Source organism: Labeo rohita, chromosome 15 (genome assembly GCF_022985175.1).
Source record: "Labeo rohita strain BAU-BD-2019 chromosome 15, IGBB_LRoh.1.0, whole genome shotgun sequence".
NCBI classification, from domain to species: Eukaryota; Metazoa; Chordata; class Actinopteri; order Cypriniformes; family Cyprinidae; genus Labeo; species Labeo rohita.
Window position 1 is genome coordinate 18,147,609 of NC_066883.1, and position 26,532 is coordinate 18,174,140.

The 26,532-nt window shown below is 35.8% G+C and overlaps 1 protein-coding gene across 2 annotated transcripts in view; it reads left to right on the top strand.

Annotated features, from left to right (window-relative positions):
- phldb1b (pleckstrin homology-like domain, family B, member 1b) overlaps positions 1–26,532 on the top strand; it is an 87,541-nt gene that overhangs the window by 45,089 nt on the left and 15,920 nt on the right. The window contains exons 7-21 of one of the 2 annotated variants that reach the window (XM_051129098.1): positions 5,511–5,795; positions 6,298–6,444; positions 6,649–6,786; positions 8,130–8,189; positions 11,516–11,644; positions 14,901–15,056; positions 15,245–15,355; positions 15,440–15,529; positions 17,970–18,095; positions 19,749–19,907; positions 20,104–20,250; positions 23,125–23,244; positions 23,393–23,495; positions 23,755–23,805; positions 25,583–25,868. In XM_051129098.1, the coding sequence (XP_050985055.1) occupies positions 5,511–5,795; positions 6,298–6,444; positions 6,649–6,786; positions 8,130–8,189; positions 11,516–11,644; positions 14,901–15,056; positions 15,245–15,355; positions 15,440–15,529; positions 17,970–18,095; positions 19,749–19,907; positions 20,104–20,250; positions 23,125–23,244; positions 23,393–23,495; positions 23,755–23,805; positions 25,583–25,868 (2,108 nt within the window). The remainder of the gene's footprint in view (positions 1–5,510; positions 5,796–6,297; positions 6,445–6,648; positions 6,787–8,129; positions 8,190–11,515; positions 11,645–14,900; positions 15,057–15,244; positions 15,356–15,439; positions 15,530–17,969; positions 18,096–19,748; positions 19,908–20,103; positions 20,251–23,124; positions 23,245–23,392; positions 23,496–23,754; positions 23,806–25,582; positions 25,869–26,532) is intronic. The other variant, XM_051129099.1, reaches the window with a different exon arrangement.

A 26,532-nucleotide genomic window follows, 5' to 3' on the forward strand; every position in this document is an offset into this window, starting at 1 on the left:
GTTTGAAATGTACCCTTTGGGAGGCTAAAACGCGTTTGTTTAGAAAAGGGGCCTGTCCAAATTTACCCAAAGCTTAAAGGAAAACTCAAAACTTCACAAACCTGGTGAGCAGCTTGGGCCAGAGCCGTTGAGCTCGGTAAAGCATTTGACAGCTATAAAATATAGCATTCTGTGTAGAATTAAAATGTGTCCGATACATTTCAGCTGCAGCTTCAGCGTGTATTTATAGTGTAGTGTAGGGGGCGGGACGCTTCGGATTCTAGAGAGCATTTGATTGGAAAGAAAGTTTGATGAGAAGCTGAAGTGCACGGTGATGTTGGCTGAAGTTAGAGACTCTAAGTTTTAAATGTTTATGTCCTGTAAATGTGAATTTGTCATTGTTTTGGAGCACACTAGCTTATAGCTAACATTTTCATTCAAAGCCAATTTCACGGGGACTTTAACCCTTTAGCTGTCACTCCCATTTTTGAACACAGACATAAAAATGCACTATCCAGACTTAATATTTTATAATTCATGAATTAAAACATTTGTAATATGATTTTAATGTACATTTTCCATGGTAATGCAATGTCTGATTTTAAAATGCCTTTCAAAGGATGACTTTTGAGATTTTAAGTTTTGAACTAATATATAATTTCTTATGATTTCTAAAGTGTGATATGGAAAAAGGCAAGGAAAAAGTCTTTTGTGACAAAGGTCAGAACTCATGTTATGATGTAGATTTTTTTTAAGTTGCACTCTTGACATATATTAATCTATTACTTTTCCTACATAATTTAAAACACAAAAATATGGTAAAATATCTATTTACGAGTCTTAGACCTTTCCAGCGATGTATAGTTTGTCATGATTAGATTAGATTCGAATTTATTTGTAATAAGGTGAAGTAAACTTAGGCGTCCCACAGAGGGGACGGTGACAGTTAAAGGGTTACTGATAATTCAGAGATTTAGAATGGAACTGAGTTTTTATAATTTGATATCATTATAAAAAGTTTGTGTTGATGTTTAACTAGATTTGAGAATTGGCCAGAAAACTCAGAATTGGCCATTTTGCAAAGAAGTGTAAATGTAGCCTTTGCCATTTTCCCGAAATGGACACACAAATGTGCCTTTAAGACACATGCTCACCAAAAACTCCTAGCATAGCAGGGAGATCTGTAAACAGAAGGCTATGTTTGTTCATTGCTGTCATCTGGAAAGTATGAAGTGCTTAACAGTTATCCTACATACCAGTTCAGTGGAAACACTATACTTTTCCATATGGGTTTCAGCATGTACCATTTGAATAAAATGTCATTTTTACATCAACAGTATTTCTCTGGTCACTAAGAGAACATCTGACCAGCACCCATGGTGTTGTTTAGTAAGCACTGACCCCTGAGTGGGTTACAGTGAACGGTGCTTAAACTTGCGACTGGGCCTCCTGCGTTTGTTTGAAAGCCTTGAGACATCTATTTCAATAAACCTCTGTGAACATTGAATCATATCATCATTAGTAGCCACCAGCAGAGAAATGAGCCAGTGAGGCAGATGTAGTGCAATTGCCTTATATACCTACCATCACACTGTGAGAAAACAGACCAGAAAGTGTATGTGTGTGTGTTGGAGGCGGAGGGACTAGGGGCTTTATTTGTTCATCTGTCTCGGCGTGTGTGTGAGTTCTGGAGAGCTACTCAATGAGGAAACATCTGAGAGAACCACAGGACTCTAACTAGTCTGCTAGTTTTAACACGTCACAATGAGGGTGAGTGTGTGGTTTTCATTGCATTCTTTTATGTGTGTTAGTATAGTCCAAATGTACCACAAACTAGTGTTTAATTACTAATATTGTACATTTACACATATTAGACTGCTTTACTCAATCAGTGTGATGTCATATAGGTATTTAGTCTGCTATTATTAAATCAAATATGTTGTTACCTGACTGAACCGTGGACGTATTCCCTCATGTGTTATATTAGCGCTCCTTTACACCATAATTAAACAGAGTATTGCTTTAGAAGTGTTCAGGTAGCCCTGGTTTTGATTGGAAACACTCATGAAGCCTGGCTGTAAACTCGAGGATCAGAGGCTCAACAGGCCTGGATGGAAGCAGATCAAATGATTAGACTTCCTCCTATGGGTTCCTCAGCCTCTGTGTGTTTCAGAACGCTTTTAAAACTCAAGGGTGTGCCACCATGATCTTAAACAATTTCCTTTCCCTGGGGGGATTTGCTAATGACAACTACAGAGGGCCCTTTAAACTCATAAATGAGTGTTGTTCACATTGGGGTCTGTTGAATATAATAGTCTTGGGACTGAACATATATTTTTTGAAGTGAGAACATCTGTGCTCAATGTCTTGACCGAAGGTTTTTGACTGAAAAATCTCTAAAACAGGAGATGTTGCTCTTGGCTCTTAAGCGCAGATAATTAGCTGTTACAGTATACAGCAGTTATTGGTGCAAATTGTGGTTGACGAGAAACTCTTCAGTATTAGAAGGGTCTCTGGGTTGTTACGGAGCCTGAGGAATGAAAGCACAGGGGCTTTTCGTAATTCAGACGTGTAATTTTCTGGATGAGACAGCTCTGTCAGGTGAAGACATGTTGATGTGGTTCTGATAAGTGATTGAGCTTTATCCTGTGTGAGGAGCTGTGCATTTTTAGGTGAATTATGTCACAACGGACCAATTGCAAAAATAATTTTCGTTTGGATTAATTTAGATGGAAGATTCTGGCACTAGCATATCTGATATAGAAGCATCTTTCTGTCTATGGAAATTCTGTGGCATGGGAACGGTCTGAACGGATTCCCCTCAGCCATGTTTCTCATTTCAGTGTGATCCTAGAGATTCAGGAGGTTGATGATTACAGGTTGAGCTAATTAAGGGTTTGGAGAATACTCATCACAGTCCTCCACAAATCACACTGAGCTCATCCAGACTCTAGAGCACATCAAAGAGAGCACACACAACCTGCTGGAATACCAGCGTGCCGCTTTTTGTTTATCTTCCTTTTCTGGTGTGGATTTAATCATGTGCAATTATTTTACGTCCTACAGCAAGGTTTCTTAGTTGGGGGTTTGTGACGGAGCGGCTCTTAAGAGATTGATATTTTATGAATTAAATTATGAGTTAAATATTTATTTTTAAATGTGTGGGGTTGGTAAGATTTCTTAAACTTTTATACTCAAGAAGGCTGCTTTATTTGATCAAAAATACAGTATGAAACGTAGTAATAATACAATAATATTGTGGAATATTACTAGAATTTGCAATAACTGTTTTATATTTGAATGTACTTTAAAATGTAATTTATTCCTGTGATGCAAAGCTGAATTTTCAGCATCATTACAGTCTTCAGTCACGTGATCCTTCAGAAATCATTCTAATATGCTGATTTGCTGCTCAAGAAACATTTCTTAGTATTATCAGTGTTGAAAACTTTTGTACTGCTTCATATTTTTGGAGGACAATAAAAAATATAGTTGCAAGCAATGATTACCGGCGTTCAAGTGCTTTAGGTATTTAAGCACATACGGAAAAAGACATTACATATTATTAAGCAAGCCTGTAACCATCTAAATCAATTATTAAAAAGCATTTTTGTCAAATCCAGGTGATTTACCATAGACATATGATATTTTTATAACATTTATGCATGTTATAGCATCAGCTGTGGTCAGACCTCCCTGACACAAATCAGGTCGCATGTGCTTAGCGGGTTTCATGAAGTTTTGAGTTTTCATTTAGGCTTTATAGGCTTTTGTGTATATTTGGACAGGCCCCTTTTCTAAAGGACCCCTTTATAGCTTCGCAAAGGGATATTTCAACGTGTTTTTGATAATTATTGACCTAGAGAGTCCAGAGAATTGCACTGCGATGTTTTTTTCCAGACTGAGCGAAAAACCCAAAACTAGTTCGCTAGTTCACTGAGTTTCGTTTAGATCGACCTCCATTAACCTTTGTCTGATAGGTGCTCAAACGTCATCGGCCAATGGCGGCCATGTGTTTTTTTGAGATACACAAATGTCCCCATAGACACTTGTGGCACTTTATACCAAGGCCGTGCACAAATGGTTGCCAGGTTATAGCAATTTTTATGTTTTTTTTCCCTCTTATAGCATCACCAAGTGGCCAATATCTGTTTTTTTTTTTTTTTTTCCCTATGACCTTAGCTTGAGCTCTTACATATCTCATTCTGTTCAGAAGTTATAGGCATTTTACTAAAAGTGTCCCTGCCTCCTTCAAACGTTTTGGTGTCCCTTTGCAATGGTGAGTCGAAAGTTCAACTTTTTTTGGATAATTATTGATATTCACTCTCCAGAGAATCTTTCTGCACTGATTTGGTTCTGATCAGGCTAAAAACCACAACTAGTTCGCAAAAGTAGGGTTGCAAAAAATGCAAAATACCCAAAAATATCACCAGGCTTGAATCTGAGGCATGTGTTTTGTCTGGCATGAGCCAAGAATTCCAACGACATGAGACACTTGAGCAGGTGACTGTTCAGAAGTTTAGAAGAACAGTTTAGAAGTTATGACCAATCTAGTACTCTTGATCGCTGCAGTGCCCCCTTCAGGCCGATTGGAGCAAGCCTCGGTCATGTTGTAGGTGGTGTGAGTACGACCATCCCTCCAAGTTTCACGTACACAAAAATGTACATAGTGTCGAAGACTGATGCAGAAGAGAAGAAATTGTTGAATAAAATCATTATTGTTGTTTTCTTTGTGCACAAAAAGTATTCTTGTAGCTTCGTAAAATTAAGGTTGAACCACTGATGTCACATGGACTATTTTAATGATGTTCTTACTACCTTTCTGGGTCTTGAACATAGTAGTTGTGTTGCTGTCTGTGCAGGGTCAGAAAGCTCTCGGATTTCATAAAAATATCTTAATTTGTATTGCAAAGATGAACGAAGGTCTTATGGGTTTGGAACGACATGAGGGTGAGTAATTAATGACAGAACTGTCATTTTTGGGTGAACTATCCCTTTAAGTGCACTGACATGCATTTCTAGAAATTAACATTCTCATAAAAAAACATGAAAAGTTTATTCTTTCCATTTGCGTACCATACAGACTGTGTTACTCAACGGAGTCGGTGCCTCAGTCTTGGACAAATGGCATGTAATGGCCAAAGGTCACACCGAGAATGTGTCTTTGAGGTGGGCCCAACTGACTTAAGAGGGCAGCTGTTACCACATTCAGACCGCCCAGGCTGACATTACATGAGTTCTGAGTAGCTGTGTAGTTGTTTCAGTGTCTGCCGTAAGAAAGGGGCCTGTTCTGACAAGCGCTGGGCGTTTGTGTGTGCTGAGAGCAGGGCCGCGTCCTCTCACTTGAGGACAGGGTCCTGATAAGAGTCTTTCCAGACAGTGGCGCTTCTGTTTATTTCCTCTTCTCTGTCTTCAGATTGGCATCAGTAGGATGCTGAGTGCCAGAGGCTGGCGCAGAGGAAATTAGATAACGTGAAGGCAATTTTTGCCACCCCTGACTCATCTAATAGCTCATCTCTGTTGTGTTTTAGGAACGGCAACGGCTGGAAACAATCTTGAACCTCTGCGCCGAGTACAACAAGGGCGACGGGCCGGCGGGAGATCTGGGCAGGATGGGCGTTTCTGGGCTGGGCTCGAGGGACGGGCTTAACGTCAGACGTCCTTCCATGGACAGTGTGAGCAGCGCTTCCCTAAGGGCGGCACAGAGGCATCGTGAAAGCCAAGAGGAGAACCTGAAGGAGGACAGCAGTAGCACTGAGAGTGCGCAGCAGGACGGACGGACCCCACCAGCTCTGCTAAATGGACAAAATGGACAGGTCAGACTCATTTAACTTCTATAAATTGGAACAATTGTGGTTTTACTGGGTCATTATATATGTTTTCACCATTAGAAATGTCAGTGCCTACCTTTTGTATTCAATTGCACAATATAAATGAGCCTTTTATATTACATTTTTGTATTATTACAAACGTTTGAGGTCAGTAAGATTTTTTTGTTAATAATAAATACTTTTTATTCAAAAATATAATTTTTGGTTCAAATAAATGCCGTTCTTTTGACTTTCTGTTTATCAAAGAATCATAAAAAATGACATTAGAGAATTAGAATGTTTGTACATATTAGAATGATTTGTGAAAGTAGAAAACAGTTATTTTAAATTGTAATAATGTTTTACAATATTACTGTTTTTACTGTATTTTTGATCAGACTTGATGAGCATAAGGGACTTTAAAAAGCATTGAAAAATTTACTGACTTCAAACTTTTGAGAAATATATAAACAGTAAATCATACAAACTGTGTGTGAATTGTATTCAGGCAGAAGACTCTCTGGGATCGGGCAGCATTGGCCGTCTGGAACTGGGATACCTGGAGGAGGAGCGGGTTCGAGTGCTGGCAAAGGTAGATGAGCTCAAAGCTCGAATCACAGAACTGGAGCAGCAACTTCAGGAGTCCAAACAAGAGGTGAGTCGCTCTCGTAAACATTTTTATATAGCTAGTTAAATACACTGAAGTATATACAGGAAGTCCGTTCCTAATTGTAGTGGATAAGAGTTGGAAGCAGTGGGAAGTGATGCGTAGAGGAACAGAGAATGTCAGATGGAGCTCTCGGGTGTGTTTATGCGGCCTGTGTGAGAATTGCTCTATCTGATGTGTTGATCTGGACAGGCGGAGATGGAAAGAGCTCTGCTGCAGGGAGAGAGACAGGCCGAGCTGGAGCAAATCGAGGCAGAGACGGAGATTATCAACCAGCTGCAGCGCAAACTCAGCGAACTGGAGAGCACCATCCAGAGAGAGAAAGACAAGGTAGGATACACACACCACATAAAAGCTCATAGAATGTAACTGTCCGGAACATGTTAATGCATTCATTTTTTATGTAGAAGCAAAAGTTTCCATTAAGGTGTTGTCATATTTAGCGTTGATTGGCGAATTTTCATTTACACTACTTTGGCATGTTAACCAACAGAAATCTACTTGGTTGCTTGGTTGGATTCTGTTCTTCATACAAATACCTTATTGAAGGGATAGTCCACCCAAAAATGAAAATTACCCCATGATTTACCATGACCCTCAAGCCATCCTAGGTGTATATGACTCTCATATGTAAAAGTCATATGCTTTATATATTTCATATACACTGTAAAAACAAAAAAACACAATTTGTTGAGTCAACTTAAAATAATTTGTTACCCTGCAGACTTAAAATTTTAAGTTCAGTCAACTCAAATAAGTTTAATAAACTTGAAATAAGTTGTACTAAGTGAAGTGATATTTGAGTTGACTAAACAAACAATTTGGTTTGTTGAACTTAAAAGCTGGGCTTTTGATACCCAGCTGCCTTAAAATTTTAAGTTAAATGAACTCAAATATCTAAGTTGTCACTTAGTACAACTTTACATCTCAAGTTGACTAAACTTTTTGGAGTTAACTGAACTTAAAATGTTAAGGTAGCCAGGTAACAAATTATTTTAAGTTGAATCAACAAATTGTTTTTTACAATGTGCATCCTACGTGTATATGAGCAAAACAAAACACGTCATGAATTAGAAGTACAAAATGAGGATTTGTGATGAAGAATGCTGGAGGATTTTGATATTCTGGTGAGACTAGTATATTCTCACTGGAGCTTACGCTATGCCTACATCCTACATCATCCACTGGAACGCCAGTCTCTTATCAACGCACATATGACAGTTAGTAGAAGAGATTACAGTTTAGAACGTTTTAAATATTTTAGATATTTAGATATTTTTTCTTAGAAAAACTCATCGATTCACTTCAGAAGGTCTTTATTAACCTCCCGGAGCTGTGTGGAGTACTTTTTATGAAGGATGGATGCACTTTTTTGAGCTTCAAAATCTCAACACCCATTCACTGCCATTATAAAGCTTGGAATATAACTCCAACTGTATTCGCCTGAAAGAAGAAAGTCATATACCTAGGATGGCTTGAGGGTGAGTAATTTTTGGGTAAACTATCCATTTGACAACAGACAATTTACGTCTTTTGCTTGCAAAAATTTTGCCGAAATGTGACTGCACCTTAATTGTTAAGAGTTTTAAATCACCAAGCAACTGTTTTGTGTTGTATACTGTTGAGCCTCTCTGGACTGAACAGCATTTTCTGGTCTCTGACATTCCTTAAAGGCATGCCATTCTGCCGGATGGCCACTCAAGGCCCATTCTGGTCTCGATTGCCATCCCAAGGTAAAAAAACAAAACAAAAAAACAAAGCACGAAAGTGCTCATCCAAACTAGCCAAAGCGCTTCCCATTACATCTGGTCATTCTACATTCCACAATAGAGGATCTGAAGATGATAGTCACATTTAAATGCAGTTCACTGGTTTAGTTTGGGCAGAAAGCCAAGGTTCTGTCTAGTAATCAAGCATTCATTCACAAGAGGTATTGTCTTTTTCCTCTCCTTTTGTGGTGGTTCTCATCAGGTCCTCTACAAAGCTTGGCAACACTAACAAGCCTTCATTAACCTCTAATCTCCTCACTGCTTTTTTACGCACTCACAGTCTCTCCGTTTCTTCTCTTCGCCCCCATCGGGTTCAAAACTGTTTAGCTTAGCTCAAACTCAGGCTTTGGGATTAGCACGCTGGCTTTGAGGGACAATAGCTCCAGTGGTGCGAGACACGGTGACTTACAGTAGAAAGCCTTTTCCTGCACGCTGTTCGAGCTTTTGTTTCTTGTCTATCAGATTCTGGGTTTCTCTGGGTGTTTTAGTCTCCTTTTTCGATTCTGCCAAGTATTAGGCTCTTGGAGAGATCCTTAAAGGAATACAGTTTTATGTGAAAGTTTGGGAACCCCTTGCAGAATCTGTGAAAATGTGAATAATTTTAACAAAATATAAAGATCATACAAAATGCATGTTATTTTTTATTTAGTACCGTCCTGAGTAAGATATTTTACATAAAAGATGTTTACGTATAGTCCACAAGACCAAAAAATATCTGAAATTATTAAAAGAACTCCCTTCAAAAGTTTGGGAACCCTTGGTTCATAATACTTACGTGAATGATCTACTTTTGTTTTGTGATGGTTTTTTATGAGTCCCTTGTTTGTTCTGAACAGTTAAACTGAGCACTGTTCTTCAGAAAAATCCTCCAGGTCCTGCGGATTCTTCTGTTTTCCAGCATCATTTGCATATTTGAACCCTTTCCAGCAGTGACTGTATGATTTTGAGATCTATCTTTTCACACTGAGGACAAATGAGGGACTCAAACACAGCTATTAAAAAAGGTTCAAACATTCACCGATGCTCTAGAGGGAAGCACAATGCATTAAGAGCCTGGGGGTGAAAACTTTTGAATAAGATAAAGATGTTCAAATTTTTCTTATTTTGTTGAACTGTCATTTTATTCCATTTAGCACTGCCCTTCGGAAGCAATAGAAGATACTTGCATGTTTCCCAGAAGACATATTAAGTACAATTTACCTTGATGATCAAATTGAAAAAGTTTTCACCCCGGCTCTTAATGCATCGTGTTTCCTTCTGGAGCATCAGTGAATGTTTGAACCTTTTTTAATAGTTGTGTTTGAGTCCCTCAGTTGTCCTCATTGTGAAAAGATGGATCTCAAAATCATACAGTCACTACTGGAAAGGGTTCAAATTGGCAAAAGATGCTGGAAAGCTGAGGAATCTGCAGGACCTGAAGGATTTCTCTGAAAAGCAGTGCTCAGTTTAACTGTTCAGAACAAACATGAACAACCATCACAAACCAAAAAAAAAACAGTCATAGATCATCCAGGTAACCACACACTGTATTAATAATTAAGGGTTCCAAAACTTTTGAAGGGCGTTATTTTAATAATTTCAACTATTTTTGGTCTTGTATGTAACATATCCTACTCAGGACAGTACTAAATAAAAAATAACATGCGTTTTGTATGATCTGTCTTATTTTGTTAAAATTATTCACATTTTCACAGATTCTACAAGGGGTTCCCAAACTTTCGTATAAAACTGTAGTTCTCCCAAAAAAAAAAACATTCTGTCATTATGACTTTTGTACGACTGACTTTCTTTCTCTGGAATGCAAAAGGGGAAATTGTGAGCTGTGCTCGTCCTATTGCATGGAATTACAGTGAATAGGAACTGAAGCCTTCAAGCTTAAAAAAGGATGCAAAAGCAACATAAAAGCACATGAATGTGACCAGTACAACAAATGCACTTTATATTAAGTCATGTGGTAGGATCATTTGACAGTAATACAAATATTTAAAGCGATAGTTCACCCAAAATGTTGTGATAAATTACTCACCCTCATTCCAAAACCGTTAAGATCTTTGTTCATCTTCGGAACTCAAATTAAGCTATTTTTGATGAAATCCGAGAGCTTTCTGACCACTGGTGTCACATGGAGTATTTTAACACTAACACATTCTTTACTACCTTTCTGGGTCTTGAATGTGTCAGTTGCGTTGCTGTCTATGCAGGGTCAAAATGCTCTCCGATTTCATCATAAATATCTTAATTTGTGTTCTGAAGATGAACGAAGGTCTTATGGTTTTGTAATGACCTGAGAGTGAGTAATTAATGGCAGAATTTGTATTTCTGAGTGAACTATAGCTTTAAATTGTTTAAATACAACTGAGTACGTTGAATCATAAATCATTCATTCTGAACAGTTTTGTGAACCAAAATTAATCAATAGCAAATCTCAGCTGGTTTAGCTTCAAAAGAGCTTAAAGTCTAAAAGTCAGAGCTTAAATGAAACTCTGATTAATTAATGATATAAACAGATAAATATTTTATTCAAAGATACTGTGATACTCTGATTACAACCAGGTTTGTTCATAACAGGATTGTTCATTCAGATCTTTATTGATCAGTTTGTTTGCTTTGAACCCATTTCCCTTACCGGGGTTTGGCTACCCCTGTAATTTGCACTAGATTGATCTTGACCGCAAACAATCTGTACAGTGTGTGTGCAAACATAGAAAATTCCCCTATAAACCTTGAAAATGGCTTTTTAAAGTTCTTTAAACAGAATCTGACTCTGTCTGTGCTTTGATATATTGACGTTTTGATGTACTATGAATGTGCTGATATTTTTCTGGAAAAGAACACAATGCATGAGTGCAACGTGCAGTAGAGTAGCTCGACATCTAGCCTTAGAAATATCGGAGGACTAACTTTTAAAAATATATATATATATCTGATGCATTAAGTATGATGCTATTGCAAATCTTTCTTTTTATGATAAAAGAAAGACCAGGCCAGCTTCAAACTAGCCAACAATCCCAATCGATCCCCATTTGTTATAGCATAATCTCATCTAAAAAAATCTTCATTACATCAGTTTTTGACCAAGAAATGCCTGAGAACAGAAGTCTGTTTGGCCCTGTTGACGGCCTACAGTCCAGTGCCACATAGTTCATAGTGTTTTATAAGGCTTAGAGTTCATCCTTTCTGGCTCCACCCACTCTGTTGTGACCTCTAACCTCGGATGCTTCTGCATGGCGTGGATTTGAGCTGTGTGTTCTCTTTCTCTCTCCTCCCTGGATGGTGTGTTTTCTTTCTAGGAGAGGGCTAATGTTGACGCTGAACGGGAAGCCCTGGAGAGGCTTCAGGATGGGTACAATGAGTTGACGAGCCAGCTCCATAACTGCCCTGAGTCTCTGAGGGAGCAGTTACAGGAACAACTCAAGAGGGTCAGTGACCATCAGGAACATCAGCACTTTACGAACTGCTTCCGCCCCACAGTCGCAACTAAGCTCTTTTGGGTTGCCTATACACCAAATCCAACATGATGGTCCTAGTAGAAACATTATTCAGCTTTTGTTAATATTATTATTAAGAATGATTTCTGCTGGGAACACCATGTTTTTATTCTTGTCTGAAAGTGTCTGAATACCTTATGGGAGGTAAAGTGGTGTTAACTGGTGAAATTTTGCATGTTTTCAACATTTTTGAATGTATTGTTGAGGTTTTTTATGTGCTACTGTCTGGTGCCAAAATATTAATAACACTTAACAATGTACTAATCTATTAATGCAGAAACTAACATAGTGCTAGCTTTGTTTTGATAACTGTCACGTCTCTCACATGATTTTTTCCTTCCAACCAGCTAAGCCCAAAACCCGTCCAAAGTCAATTTCACTTGTCAAATCAATCATCTAGTCACAAGTCAAAGAAAAGTTCAGAGTTTAGAAAAATCACAGATGAATCTGATCATGACAAACAGGCTATTTATCTGGAAGTGCAACCAATTTTATGTTGTAATAATACGTTTAGGGTTAGTATTTGTTTTATGCCCAATAAAATCTTTTGTGCTTAAAGGGACAGTTTGCTCAAAAATGAAAATTACTCCATGATTTACTCACCCTTGAGCCATTCTAGGTGTATATGACTTTATTCTTTCAGACAAATATGATCAGAGTTACATTAAAAAATGTCCTGGAAGAGTTCCAAGTGCTTTGAGGCTTGGAAGAGTTCCAAGCTTTATAATGGCAGTGAATGGCTGTTGAGATTATGAAGTCCAATAAAGTGCATCCAGCCATCATGAAAAGTACTCCACATGGCTCCAGGGGGTTAATAATGGCCTTCTGGAGTGAATTGATGCGTTTATGTAAGAAAAGTATCCATATTTTAAACTTTAGTAGCTTCCACTAACTGTGAGAAAGTGCTGTTCCATCAGATGATGTAGGACGTAGGCGTAGTGTAAAAAGTGACGAATGCGGAAGTGCAGATGAGAGAGCAAAACAAAACGCCAGTCATGAATTAGAAGTATAAAACAAGGATTTGTAAAGAAAAATGTCAATAAAAATTCGATATAAGCCAGGAGGAGACTGGTTTTCCTTTGTTGTAAATAAAAATTGGTTCTCGTGAGACTAGAATATTCTCATTAGAGCTTGTGCTACGTGTACGGCCCACATCTGCTGTAATGCCACTCTCTTGTGGCACGTGTATGACAGTTAGCGGAAGCTAGAGATGGATATTTTCTTACTCAAACACATTGTTTGGTTCAGAAGGCTTTTATTAAGCCCCCAGAGCTGTGTGGAGCACTTTATATGATGGATGGATGCACTTTACTGGACTTCAAAATCTCAACAGCTATTCACTGCCATTAAAAAGTAATTATAAAGTAATATAACTTCGGTTGTATTCGTCTGAAGGAGGAAAGTCATATCACCTAGGATGGCTTGAGGGTGAGTAAATCATGAGGTAATTTTCAGAAAAATCATGCAATTTTTTCTCTATATACCACAGATTATGATGCTCTGGCCAAAAGATGTTTTTGCAATGTATTTTGTGTAAAAAGATACAAAGTATACCAGGAAGCATACCAGGAAGTGTGTTTAAAATATGAAAAAATCTCATATTTATTTTGATTTACATAGTTGCAAAGTGCTCGGGCAGTGTTTTTGATGACTAGCCCTTTTTGCAGGCAGAAATATCCCAAGGGTTGCACGAGAGAGAAGTGATGTCATGTGCACACTCAGCCTTCAAGCTTTACAGTGTCAGAAATGCTTCGATGAATTGACAGCAAGGGTTAGCCAGTGACCTTGAGATCTATATATAGAAAAAATGACAAGATGGTTTGCGTAAGGTGAATTTAATATCTGAAGTTTCAGTGTCATTTCACTTTCTTCGGTCTTTCAAAGTTGAACCATCCTGGCTGACTGTTTAAATGATATTTGATGTATTTGGGTTTCAGTTGTATGTATTATGATAGATCTTAAAGGATTCTCGAAAAATGTATTATTTTCACACAGATCTGTGTGCAGCAGGGTTTTTTACCCAGACCCATGGGGATTGATGAAATTACTGCAGGAAGTCTCTGAAATTATATATAAATGTATTTTTATATAAAGAATTAATGGTTATAATAAATACTATTATTAATAATTGTTTATTTAATACAACAAATGTATACATATATATATATTTTTTTTTGGATTTGGATAAGGTTGAAAAAAAATGTTCCTGCTGGTTTCTTTCAGTGGGTTTTTAAAGAAGTTCACTTCCAGAACAAAACATTTACAGATAATATACTCACCCTCTTGTCCTCCAAGATGTTCATGTCTTTCCTTCTTCAGTCGTAAAGAAATTATGTTTTTTGAGGAAAACATTTCAGGAATTCTTTCTGTATAATAGACTTATGGTCTATGATGCCCCTGAGTTTATGAGTTTCAATGCAGCTTCAAAAGACCCTAAACGATCCCATCCGAGGAAAAAAAAAGGGTCTTCTAGCAAAAGGATCTGTTATTTTCTAAAAAAAAAATTACAATTTATATACTTTTTATCCACAAACGCTCGTCTTGTCTAGCTCTGCGTGAACTCTGTGTATTCCGGTTCATGACAGTTAGGGTATGTCGAAAAACTCCCATCTCATTTCTTCTTCAGCTTTAAAATCATCGTACATCGCTGTTTTACCTTTTTTTGTAAAAGGCGTTTGATCTTCTTTGCACATTTACTTTGTAAACACTGTGTCGGTTTTAAAGCTGGAGGAGAAAATGAGATGGGAGTTTTTCGACATACCCTAACTGTCTTGAACCGGAATACACAGAGTTCACACAGAGCTAGACAAGATGAGCATTTGAGGTTAAAAAGTACATAAATTGTAATTTTTTTTAGAAAATAACAGATCATTTCACTAGATAAGACTTCATAATAAGATAATAGATAAGTTCAAACTCGCAGGCACCATAGAAGTCCACTATATGGAGAGAAATCCTGAAATGTTTTCCTCAAAAAACATAATTTCTTTACGACTGAAGAAAGAAAGACATGAACATCTTGGATGACAAGGGGGTGAGTACATTCTCTGTACATTTTTGTTCTGGAAGTGAACTTCACCTTTAAGCTGACTCAGCTTGGCTGCTGTGGAGCATGCTGAGTGCTGTTGTTTATGGGATGCTTTTGACTAGTTATTGACCCCATGCTTTTATGCATGTGTGTTTGTAGGAAGCTGAGACCCTTGAGGCTGCGACTAAGCAGTTTGAGGACCTGGAGTTCCAGCAGTTAGAGAAGGAGAGCAGTCTAGAAGAGGAGCGTGAGACCATCAGTCAGCAGCTGCTGCAGGACAGAGCTCAGTACCACAGCAGCATCACCAAAAGAAAGGTAAATGAAACTTAGACGCATATAACAAAGAAATCAGAAATCGAAGATTTGAAACACCAAGACCAATTCCTTGTGTGTGAACACACTTGGCAATAAAGCTCTTTCTGATTTCTGATTCTGATTCTGATATAACAAAGCATGGATGCACCAAGAGCGTCTCAGCCTAATGTCCGAACTGTTGTTTCTAGGAAAAGGTTGCAGCGTTGGAAAGCCAGGCCACTCAGCTGGGAATACAAGCTGCTCAGGAGTGTGAGAGACTGGCGAAAGACAGAAGTATGGCCTTGCAGCTGCTACAGAAGGTACAGGAATTGAAAATGACTTCCTATATTTCCTTTGGATGTTCTTTCTCATTTAACACTTTTCTTAAAATCTGTGTGTTTCAGGAAAAGGAAAGGCTGGCCAATCTGGAGAGAAGATACCAGAGCTTATCTGGTGGAAAGACGTTCCCCAAAAGCTCCAACACTATAAAAGAGGTAAGCAGAACTGTAATCGAATGCTTCATGAGCCTGTAATGTTAGGCTACATGATATAACTGCTGAATACTTGCTCCCCTGTTTGAAATTAGAATGTATTTGTTGGTTAACATATCTTTAAAATGTTGTTTTTGTAAGTACATTATGCTCTCACGTGGCCTTCAAATGGTTGATGGTTTCTTAGCAAAATATTTTGCAATGCATCTTTGTAGTTTGGTTTTCTTGGGCTAGGAAAGCTACAAGCTTCAGCCAGATGGTAGCATATGCGTCCCCTCTGCCATCCCATAAACATCTGATTAGCGAAACAGGAAATGAAATCTTTTAGAGTCAGGATATTGTTTGACTTATAAACCTCCGCCCATGATGTGCTTCACATCAGCGAGGCTGACCAGTTAGATGATGCCCACCCCTACTCCTCCCCTTTTCATGCTTCCTCATTCCACTCATATCCCATGGTGCCTCAGGAGGTAACGGAACTGACTGTCGATGCATGCAGCCTGGAGCGTCTAAAACTGCCAATATTGACTAAAACGTGCTCTGAGAACATGCCAGTATAAAACATCTCAATTTGTGTTGCCTTATCGAAAGCACCTCACTTGTTGGGATCTGGTGTTTGGAGGCTTCCAAAGACAAATGACACTTCCTGTGAAGTTTTGGAAGGAGTTTATTGATTTTGTGTATAGCCAAGGTAAAAAAAAATTGTGATGTCTACACATCAAGTGTTGGGAAATAACTAACTATATTTTGCTATTTGAATGAATTGGTTTGTTTGGATAGCTCATGTAAATGAACTGATTCAACATGATTTACAGATTAATTTTATCCACTGTTTTATAGCTTTATTAGTTTAATAATTGAGATCATTATTGTTTTTGTTGCATATGAATATTGCTTTGATTACAAAATTAACTAATTAATTAATTTAGGAATTAATTAATTAATTTCCGCTCAAATATTTTGGGCTCAGGAAGATTTTGTAGGAAATATGATATCTAATGCTTATGCGAAGACTTTACACATAGTTAATCAGAAATACAGTAAAAAAAAAAATTACAGTTTATAATTCCTTACAGTATATAATTTTATTAATTTGTTTTGAATTTTAATATATAATGTAATTTTAAATCATAAGAAAAGCATTTATTGGAAATATATATATTTTAGCACTATAAATGTTTTTACTGTCACTTTTAATTAATTTATCCTTTAGATAGAAAAAAGTATTAATTTCAATTAATTTTCAATTTTAAAAACATATTTAAATATTTGGAAATCAAGCAAAAATAAAGTAAAAACAGTTTTACAATTTAATATTACTGTTTTGTATTTTACTGTATGTTTTGTATTTTACTATAGAAAAGCATTTATTGGATATATATAATTATTATTATTATTTTTTTTTTTTTGCATGTTTTTACTTTTTTTTTTTTTTTTTATTGTTTTTACTGTCACTTTTGACCAGTTCAGTGTATCCTTTCTTGGGAAAAAAAAAGTATTAATTTCTAAAAAAAAAAAAAAAATAATAATAATAATAACATATTTAAATTTCCATTCAAATATTTTGGGCTCAGTACAATTGTTTTTTTTTTTTAATAAGAAATATCTTGTACTTATGTGAAGGTTTTATACGAATGTTTTGTATTTTGATATACTTTACAATGTAATTTTTCCCTGTATTCTCTGACTAAGAAAAGCATTTATTTAAAATAGATTAAAGTAGATTTTAAAACAGATTTTTTTAACATTACAAATGTTTTACTGTGGCTTTTGATCAATTTAATGTACCCTTTCTTAAGAAGAAAAAAAAACAACTAGAAAAAAACTTTTGAATGGTAGTCATTTGATATCATTTGATAGTTATGAAAGTAAATAAATATTGTTAAGAGTGTTTTTACTCTATTTTTGTTTGCAGCGTAGCTGCTTTTTCAAAAATATACAGACTACACACTATACACTGATACTCAAAGTACTTATGCACTATGTACTATGTAGTATATGAGTTATATGAGGTTGTCATTCATAATCAGCCCCTAATTAAATTACGTAATTAAAGTTGTGACAGTTGAGTGCATAAAGTGTCCAACATTTTACGCTTCTTTTTTTTGGTTATTTAAGTGCATCATCCAGGTGTTTAAAGTGCACTTTTTCTTTTTTCTTTATTGAATGTTCAGTGTGAACACTCTACTTGCTCTATTTATACTGTAAAATGGCATAGAACCGTGCATAAGTACACGATTTGGGATTCACTGCTCGAGTAACTTATAATTTGTCATTCATATAAAGAGTTAGATGGAGGCATGTCACTGTTGGTCAAGCTAGGCATACATGTCACTGTAGGTGTATGAATATGACAGAACTGCTCTCATTGGGTTTGGATGTGAGTAAACTGACAGCTGAACTTCTGTCCTGTGTGAATGGGTTGACTGGTAACGTGTCTCAGGAGTACTTGAAGCTGTCGGATGTTTATAAGATGTATGGGAGTGATTGCCATGACATCCAGCTCACCAACGCTTCCTCACACGGCCTCTCGCTTGCCCTTGACCCAGCTGTAACTGCCCCCCGTGAGGTATCATAGCTGCTCTTGTCTTTCTGCTTCTATCTTTTAAACTTCTTTTCCTTTCTTCATACCTTTAGTGCTACTTGCATTTGTGCTGTATATATTTGTTAGCTTTACATCTTATACATGACCATAACCAAGCATTTAGTATTAGGGTCACACTAATAAAAACAGGTGCCTTTACCAGTTTGACAAGGAAATTTATCATAAACATTCTGACAAATATTGCATTTAAAGTGTTAAGGCTGGGACACACCAAGCCGACGGGGACCGTCAGGTCATCCAAGATGTAGATGTTTGTTTCTTAATCGGAACAGATTTGGAGAAATTTAGCATTACATCACTTGCTCACCAATGGGTGCTCTGCAGTGAATGGGTGCCGTCAGAATGAGTTTCCAAACATCTGTTAAAAACAGTAAATTCACACGACTCCAGTCCATCAGTTAATGTGTTGTGAAATGAAAAACAGCGTGTTTGTAAGAAACAAATCTATCATTAAGGTGTTTTTACTTTAAATCTCACATCTGGCCAAAATATGAGTCAATGAACAACAATTACGTACATTTATTATGTATTTTGAATGAACGGTTTCTTTAATAAACTGCATTATGACAATTCAAGTAAAATACAGTGAGTAAACTTTTTTTTTATTTAATATAAGTTCAGATCAGGGTTATGACTAACTAAAATATTCAAAACATTTTTTGTTAATTGAAATAAAGCTGAAGTATGACAAAATATTAAATGAAAATGAGAAATGTTGCCTTCATAACTAAGTGAAATAAGTTTAAGGTGAAGCATGAGTTGAAGTAAAAACAAAAATCAAACTAAAATTGTAATTCAAAAAAGCTAAAAAAAAATTACAAAAGCACATTACTAAAAAATAACTAAAACTGACAATAATTGAAAATTAATTCAAACAGAAAATATAAAGCTTATTCAAAATATTAATTAAAAAACATTAATTACAACAGAAATTAGAACAAAATAAACCATTATTTGGATAGTCATTGTAATGGACAGATTTACAGTCTAATTTGGCAGCTATGAAGATAATAAAACTAAATATTTAGATGCATGTAAATAATAAAATTTTAGATATTATTTCATTACAATCAGCTTATTTATTTTTTTACTTAAAATTAGAATATTTGATTACACAGTAAGGAGTTTGAAATAGATTGGACAGATCAAAAAGATAAAACATAGATTAAAAAAAAAAAGACAAAAATGGCGCCAGTTTTTTTTAGAATGACCCAGTACCTGATTAGTCTCTAGGCTTGATGTACTAAAGCAATATCTTACATGTTAGTTTTTGTCCTAACCAGCTGCATTTTTTCATTCATTTGGTTTGCCAATTCTACCTATCAGGAAATCTGATTAATCTCACTTCACAGAACTGTATATTAAACATCAAATTTGTTCTGATTGGCTGTTTTTGCTTTCACTGTAGACAGACAAACTGCTGGTGGAAACTTGTTGCGTTGCACCTGGTTAGGACAGTATAAGGGCTGATGTTTATGCATAGAGTTTTTAGAAACTATAGCTGTGTTATACTTACTTATGTGCTCTAATTGCTAACTTTATAACTTCTATTTCCTGCTCTGCTGCTTTCTGTTTTTTCCCTTCTGTCTGTGTCCGTGTATCACTCCTGGATGTCAGGAGTATGTGACCGTCGGCCAATTAAACCAGATCTATGGGATGCCGAAGGTGGAGTCTTCCCCTACCTCACCCATCCAATTACTTCAGTCTTCTCTCGCAGACTCCGCCTTCTCCTGCCTCCCCTCCCCTCACGGCTCCTCCCTCTCTCTCTCCTTCGAGGTGTGTCTCTCCTCCTCTGTGTTCTCTCTCGTTTGATTCCCGGTCAGAGTATGGGGTCATTTAGTCATGAAGCAAATCTTTCAGTTGCTCATTAACACTCTTCTCTTTCTCTCTCTTGCATTCCGCCGTTCCACCTCTCTCTCTCTCTCTCCCGCTCGTGCTCTCTGTGCTTATGGGATGTGCTGCGTGTGTTAAGCGTCAGTCGGACTGGGGCAGGCCTCAGATGCCCGCTCTAGATTTAGAGCGCTGGTACCAGGAGGTAATGGCAGCTGGAGATGCAAACCATCTCTGCCCTCCTCCTCCCCTCCCGGCTAAAGCTTTCTCATCACGCAAGCCTGCGCAGGTAACAGCCAGAAGCTCAGCTCTCTTTCACCCTCCTCTGCTCTTCCACATTTTCACACTTCATCTTCATAGGCCTCTGTAATATTGCAGTGTCTAAGAAAGGTTGTTTTTGTGGGTGTTTCGTGTGAGTGGCTTTTTTGTTGTTGTTTTCTTGGCTCTTCAAGGTCTTAAGGTTTTCAGCCATCTTCTATTGGTTTTACTGATGTGTGGAGAACTATGTGTAGCAGATTCCTTTTGTTAAAGCAATAGTGCAGCGAAAAATGAAAATTCTGTTAGTATTTGCTCTAGTACTAAACCTCATGTTGTTACAATCCTGAATGACTTTGTTTCTTAAAGAGATATTGCACCCAAAAATGAAAATTCTGTCATTAATTACTCACTCTCATGTCACTCCAAACCCATAAGACCGTTGTTCATCTTCAGAACACAAATTAAGATATTTTTGATGAAACCCGAGAGCTTTCTGACCCTGCATAGACACCAGTGCAACTGACACGTTTAAGGCCCGGAAAGGTAGTAAGGACATTGCTAAAATAGTCCATGTGACATCAGTGGTTCAACTGTATTTTTATGAAGCTGGAGAGTATTTTTTTTGTGCACAAAGAAAACAAAAATAATGGCTTTATACAACAATTTATTGTCTTTTGTGGCGTTCTGATGAAAAACTGCGCCAAGTTTACAAGAAGAAGACGTCGCAGGCTGTACATAAAACAGAATAATAAAAAATTATTCTCATAGCTTCATAACATTACGGTTCAACCACTAATGTCACATGGACTATTTTAAAGATGTCCTTACTACCTTTTTGGGACTTAAACGTTTCAGTTGCATTGTTGTCTATGCAGAGTCAGAAAGCTATCAAAAAATAGCTTAATTTGATTAAGTAGCTTAATCAGAAATATCTTAATTTGTGTTTTGAAGATGAATGAAGGTCTTACGGGTTTGGAACGACATTAAGCTGAGTAATTAATGACAGAATTTTAATTTTGGGATGAGATATCCCTTTAAATGAGAAAACAAAAGAAGTAGTTCAGCAGAATGTCCAAGTTGCTCGGTTCTGATGAGAGTACAAGGGGACGGAAAGCTAATAAGCTATATATATATGTGACCCTGGACCACAAAACTTAAGTCGCTGGGGTTTATTTGTAGCAATAGCCAAAAATACATTGTATGGGTCAAAATTATTGATTGATTCGTTTATGGCAAAAATCATTAGTAAATTAAGTAAAGATCATGTTCCATTAAGATATTTTGTAAAATTTCTACTGTAAATGTATGAAAACTTAATTTTTGATTAGTAATACACATTGTTAAGAACATTATTTGAAGAACTGTAAAGGTGATTTTCTCAATATTTTGATTTTTTTGCACCCTCAGATTCCTGATTTTTAAATAGTTCTGTCTCGACCAAATATTGTCCAATCCTAACAAACTATACATCAATGAAAAGCTTTTTGAAAAAATGACCCTTACAACTGGTTTTGTGATCCAGGGTCGCATATGGTCTCCATTCACTTTTATTGGAAAGAGCAACTTGGAAATTCTGATAAATAATTCCTTTTGTGTTTCATGAACAAAAAAAAGGTCAATCAGGTTTTGAAAGATATGAGAGTGAGTGAAAGATGACAGAATTTAAATGTATGAGTAAAATGTTTCTTTCAACAAAGCAACTTTTTACTGGTCATGCATGTTTTTAATGGATTGTGAACTGAAGTGTGTTAACGTTATACACAACTGTTGAAAACTTTGTGGTCGGTAAGGTTTATTAATGTTTTTGAACTCCTTAATGCTTACCAAGGCTGCATTGATTTAATTAAAAACAGAGTAAAAACTGTAATATTGTGAAATATTATTACAATTTCAAATAACTGTTTACTATTTGAATATATTTTTAAATCGTGATGAACAGCTTAATTTTCAGCATCATTACTCCAGTCTTCAGTGTCACATGATCCTTCAGAAATCATTGTCAAGCAACATTTTTTATTATTATCAATATTTAATATTCATGTGGAAATCAAAGTATATTTTTTTCAAGATTCTTTGATGAATATAAAGTTCAAATCAGCACTGATTTGAAATAGAGATCTTGTAATAACGCATCTTCCACAAATAAAAGAATCAATTTCTGTTAATAAATAAATAAATAAAAAATCTTCTTACGGCAAAGTTTTCAACAGTAGTATTACCCTTACAGTCTTGTGTTAAAATCAAGACACAAGGCATTTATTGTTATCACATTACAATGATTTATGGAACCTTAATCATTCATTATAAAGCGGTGTGTCCTGTTTAACATTTAAAAAAAATGTTGAAATAACTACAAACATTGCAATTTTACAGATGTAGGTTACTGAAGTTCAATTCATTTATTTAAAACAGTAGTTTTTAAATAATTTGTGTGCTAAAATTCATGCTTAAACCATATGACGGCTTTCTCACTGAAAATCTGTCATGCTCGCATTCAGACTTTTGTGTTGAACTACACCTTTAAATGAATAGTTCACCCAAAAATGAAAATTCTGTCATTAATTACTCACCCTTGTGTTGTCCAAACCCATAAGGAACACAAATGAAGATATTTTTGATGAAATCTGAGAGCTTTCTGACCTTGCATAGACACCAATGCAACTGACACATTCAAGGCCCAGAAAGGTAGTAAGGACATTGTTAAAATAGTCCATGTGACATCAGTGGTTCAACTGTAATGTTTGTGCACAAAGAACACAAAAATAACAACTTTATTCCGTGTCAGTCTTCGACAGAATTTTCATTTTTGGGTGAACTATCCCTTTAAATGTAACAGATGCTGTGTTTACTGGTGTAAGGTATATAACTTAGTAACATTAATAACATGACTCTTTCTGTCTTGCAGGTGTACCGCTCTCGACTGGACAGTGATAGCAGCCAGTCGTCGATTTCGAGACCAAAAATCAGCGCCGGTCTGTCCCCCACATACACCACAGCTACGCTGGGACGCAACACTCCTGCCAGGGTAAATACTGGACTGACTTTCTGTTAGTCTCGTGCCAGTGTAAATAGTGCAGTTATCAGAATCTCCTGCATCATTTCTTGTGGTAATTTAGCCTCCACCTTACTGTTAAATATGCTGGTGGAAATAATTGTTTGTTTTGTTTACGCAGAGTCCTCTGATGGTAGCCAACAGCACCGGGAGTCTCCCACGCAACCTGGCAGCCACCCTGCAGGATATTGAGACCAAGAGGCAGCTGGCTCTTCAGCAGAAAGGTAATGAGAAACACAACAGCCTGACAGCTGACATTTCAGTAAAATCAACATCAACGGCTGATGAGCCATCAAACTTCATGAAGAACTTCTACCAAAAATGTCATTATTTACTCACCCTCATGTTGTTCCAAACCCACATGCTTTTTTTAAAATTTCCACATCAGTTTTATTTTCCATATATTTTCCGCAGTTTCTTCTTTAGTCGTTTTTCTTGGTTGTTTTAACTTTTGATCTTCAATCATCCTTTGTTGTCAAACAGAATTCTTGCCCTCCGTGTTTGCATCGTCCTCCAGTACGGACGGTCCCACAGGTAGAGCGAGCTCTGAGTAGCATTGGACTGCCCTCATTAGCGTTTTGTGCACTTTTTCCCCCCAAATGCTCTTTTACTAAGGCTTTTTCCACTGATGGCAAAGCCGTGCATGGAATGAATTATGATTTCAGTTATAATCTTGTCGTTTCATATATTTGAAGCACTTTAGCTGCACTACCAGTCAAAAGTTGTACACACTTTAATTTGTGACGATCTCAAAACCTTATGTTGTGATTTAAGGCTTATGCTTAAATGCATGAAATGACTTTTTATGCAAATATAAATTGTAATTAGTTGTACCTAATCTACAAATAAATAAATACTTTTTTTTTTTTTTGATTGAAAATCTATTTATTTAAAATATAAGACCAGTGTATTTTTTTTATTTGGCTATTTTTAATTATTATTCTTTTAACATTTTTGTGGTTACTATAAAATTACCAAATCACAGAGCATTTTATTATTTTTTTAATTGTATTTTGAAATTACTTTTTAATTTATTTTATTTTATATTTTAGTAAAGCTATTTAGTACAAATATAAAACAAACATAAAATATAAAAATATAATGTAATTCGTTTTTTAATTATTTAATTTAAACTTTTTTTTTTCAGTTACAACATAATTACCAAATCATGGGGAATATATATATATATATATATATTTTTTTTCATTTTGTTTTGTTTTGTTTTATTAAAGTTTTATTAAAGACCAGTTTAATATTCTATTTCCATTTTTAATATGGGAACTTTTTGTGACTTCTACATAATTCCCAAATTCACAAAATCATGGGGAACATTTAATTATTTTATTTTATTTTATTTTATTTTATTTTAATAAAGCTCAAATATAAGATCATTGTAGTTAGGGTTTTTGTTCTGTAATATTTAATTTTTGTTTTTAATATGTAAACTCTTTGTGACGTCTACATAATTCCCAAATAATGGGGAATGTTTTATTTTATTTTATTTTATTTTTTTTTATTTAATTTAATTTTATTATTTTAAAAGCTTAAATGTAAGAGCAGTTGAATTATTTATTTTTTTTTTTTAATTTTAATTTTTAAAATGTAAATGTTTTGACTTCCACTTAAATATTCCACATGATTTGGAAAGTAAAAGTCACAAAAAATGTATATATTAAAAATGAAAATTAAATATAAAAAAATGAATTATACTGATCTTATATTTGGGCTTTATTAAAATTATTAGTAAATTGATTTTTATTTTATTTTATTTTCATTTTATTATATTTCAAAAGCTCAAATGTAAGTGCAGTTGAATTAATTAATTAATTTATTTATTTTTATTTTATTGTAGTTATCCAAAATCGCAGGAAGCTTAAATGTTTAATTAGTTTAATCAGTTTCATTAGTTTTTTAATTAATTTTCATTTTTAAATTGATTAATATTAACATAATTCCAATATTTTTCAAAAAATATATATAAAGAATGAGTAAAGGAGTTTTGACTGGTAGTGTACAAAGGAATCTTGATTTTGAGGTACTGCTTGGGCTGTTTGTTCAGCGCACATACGTTACATATTTATATGTGTATGTGTGAGAGGCATGATGGAGCAAATTATGGGCAAACTATGCCATCCTAAATGGATGTGCAGTCACTTGGGTTTTTTAAAGCACTATATAGTCTGTTTGGCAGGTTTGGCAGCTATCTTTGACTTAAATAAAATGCTTAGCTTGTTCAGTTTTGGGCCCATTTAGTTTACTGCATATCCCATCTGTAGATTTGACTTTCATATATGTGTTTTATCTACATCAGGCCAGCAAGTGATTGAGGAGCAACGGAGGCGTTTGGCCGAGCTGAAGCAGAAAGCTGCAGTAGAGGCTCAGTGCCAGTGGGAGGCGCTCCATGGCTCTCAAACGCAGCTCAACAGTCCCTTTTCTTCAACCTCCGGGCCAGTGGTGCACCACTCCATCCTGCACCACACAGCGCTCTCTTCTGGGGAACAGCCTTACGACACCCTCAGCCTGGAGAGCTCGGACAGCATGGACACAAGCATCTCCACTGGAAACAACTCTGCCTGCTCTCCTGACAACATGTCCAGGTTCGATATTTCCATATGCTTTCCTCAATCGCTTTCTCTGAGCGCTTTGCTTCTGCTAACGCTTTGGCTCCGTGACAGGAATTAGTGGTGGCTCTGTGGTTTCTCTCCACATGCCTGTCCCAAACTAAATTATCATCCATCTGCTTAATGGCTTTCACTGAGTACCATCCAGTTTGTCTAACAGTGCCCGTAATGTGAACTTGATAGGGTGTGTGGCCATCTAAAGTAAGACTTCATATCTTAGGAAGCGTAAATGAATTTTTGCATTTATTGTGAAGGTTTTGAGTATGATAAATTGAATACGTTTAAATATAAATAATAAGAAGTCTTCTATGTCCAGAAAAGCTGCATTTATTTGTTCAAAAATGCATTAAAACTGTAATAATGTGAAATATTATCATTGAAAATAACTGCTTTCAATTTTAATATATTTTAAAATGTTATTTATTAATGACAAAGCTAAATTTTCAAAATAAAAAAGAAATATTGTCTTACTCTCACTTTTCATGCATCCTTCCTACATAAAAGTATTAATTTCTTAAAAAACTTTTATAGTTTATATTATTAGGCAATATTATTATTTTATATAATAATATAAATGTTAGTTTTTATATTTAAATAGTATATAAATAAATACATTTATTATAATTCTTGTAATATAAAG